The sequence below is a fragment of the Sinocyclocheilus anshuiensis genome, unplaced genomic scaffold (assembly GCF_001515605.1).
Source record: "Sinocyclocheilus anshuiensis isolate Anshui unplaced genomic scaffold, SAMN03320099.WGS_v1.1 scaffold601, whole genome shotgun sequence".
Classification (NCBI taxonomy): domain Eukaryota; kingdom Metazoa; phylum Chordata; class Actinopteri; order Cypriniformes; family Cyprinidae; genus Sinocyclocheilus; species Sinocyclocheilus anshuiensis.
The window spans coordinates 82,368-84,568 of NW_015536496.1; the positions used below are offsets into that span (position 1 = coordinate 82,368).

Consider the following 2,201-nt stretch of genomic DNA (forward strand, 5'->3'; position numbering starts at 1 on the left):
ATTTTTTTTTTTCAGTTAACATTAATTTTATTTTATTTCGTTTTTTTAATGGTTTTAATTTCAGTTTTAATTATCTATAATAACCCTGCTTCTAAGTTGTGAATTTTATAAAGGTTATAATGTTTTAACATTGTCTCTTAAATTGCATTCCGTCTATTAAATCTATAAAAAAATGACGACGAACTACTGAAATTCCATCAGATCCATCGTATCTGACCAATCAGAGTCAGTTCTGAGCATGTAAGCTCCGCCCCCTTTCCAGACATCTCGGTCTCTTGCATACTGCTATTCCAGCTGTGTGCTGTGTTCCCTCAGGTCCTATAGACGAGTACATGCTGCCGTTTGAGGAGGAGATCGGCCAGCATCCATCTCTGGAGGATCTTCAGGATCTGGTGGTTCATAAGAAGATGAGGCCTGCGTTTAAAGACTGCTGGCTCAAGCATTCAGTGAGTGACGCGCTCCAGTCTCTTCATACTAATACAAAACCATACGGCTCAAATCATCTGAGCACAGTTCTTTTTCATACAACCAGGAAGATTTTTAGTGAATTTGCACACAAAAGTTGACAGAATTCTGTAAATGGATATATATATTTATTTATTTATTATTATTATTATTATTATTATATTTTATTCATACAATTTAAGGATCAATGCTAATACCAGAAGTATCCATATGTAAAGATGACTTGAAATTTTATATTTATTTTTACAATATATATATATATTTGATTATAATACAATGTTTTATTCTTCCAAACATAAAAATTATGAAATAACAAAAAAATCATAATAATAATAATAAACTAGATGCATAAAATTCACTTTAATTTCCAGAGTAAAGGCACCATTACCTAAACATTATGACTTTAGGTTTACAAATAAGTCTTATAATAAATATAATAAATCACTTCATTATTTACACAATTGAAAAAAATAAAGCTTGCTTCCTATTCTAATAGACATGCCATTGTATATTGAAGATATTGTTGCCTCTGTGACGATTTGTTTTGTTCCTCTTTTGTAAGTTGCTCTGGATAAAAGTGTGCTGAAAGCATAAATATCAATTATTTATTTTTTTATTGAATTATTTATATTTATTACGGTGAAAATTGTGCTGTGATTGTCAGCATTGTCTGGCAAAAAAATTAAAAATTTGATCCAGTGAAACTTTAAAAAATTTTTTTTTTTTTTTAAAGATTTAAAAAATTAAACATTTAAATGTAAAAATGATAAAAACTGAAAACTAGAAATCTAAAATATTAGGGAACTTCAAAGTAGTGTTATTTTAGTATAATTGAGATACTATTAATTTTTATTAATAAGTTTTTATTTTTATATTTTACATTTTCATTTTAAATTCTAGTTAACATTTTTGTCATTTTCTTGTGTGTTTTTGTGATTTTTAGTAGTTTTTTTTAATATATATTTTTATATTTCTATTTTTTTCTACAGTTTTAGTACATCACGCTAAACTAAATGAAAATGAGAACCGTTGCTTTTGAAACTAGCTGTGATAAGTTTGTGTCCATATGTGACCCTGAAGCACAAAACCAGTCATAAGGGTCAATTTTTCGAAACTGAGATTTATACATCATCTGAAACCTGAATAAATAAGCTTTCCATTGATGTATGGTTTGTTAGGATCGGACAATATTTGAAAATCTGGAATCTGAGGGTGCAAAAAAATCTAAATATTGAGAAAATCATCTTTAAAGTTGTCCAAATTAAGTTCTTAGCAATGCATATTACTAATCAAACATTAAGTTTTGATATATTTACAGTAGGAAATTTACAAAATATCTTCATGGAACATGATCTTTACTTAATATCCTAATGATTTTTGGCATAAAAGAAAAATGTATAATTTGACCCATACAATGTATTGTTGGCTATTGCTACAAATATCCCCCAGCGACTTAAGACTGCTTTTGTGCTGCAGGGACACACATTTTACTGTATTTCGGTTAACACAGTTCAGATAGATGGTGTGTTTGTGCGGCGCAGGGTCTGGCGCAGTTGTGCGAGACGATCGAGGAGTGCTGGGATCACGACGCGGAGGCACGGTTATCAGCCGGCTGCGTGGAGGAGCGAATCTCTCAGATCCGCCGCCTGACGAGCGTCACTACCTCAGACTGCCTGCTTTCCACCGTCACCTCGCTCACCAACGTGGACCTGCCTCCCAAAGAGCCCAGCATCTGA

General features: G+C 31.7%; 1 protein-coding gene across 1 annotated transcript in view; it reads left to right on the plus strand.

The window, feature by feature from the left end:
* Positions 1-2,201, plus strand: part of LOC107687130 (activin receptor type-2B-like) — a 46,265-nt gene extending 44,064 nt beyond the window's left edge. Inside the window, exons 10-11 of the mRNA XM_016484360.1 lie at positions 316-446; positions 2,007-2,201. Of these exons, the coding sequence (XP_016339846.1) occupies positions 316-446; positions 2,007-2,201 (326 nt within the window). The remainder of the gene's footprint in view (positions 1-315; positions 447-2,006) is intronic.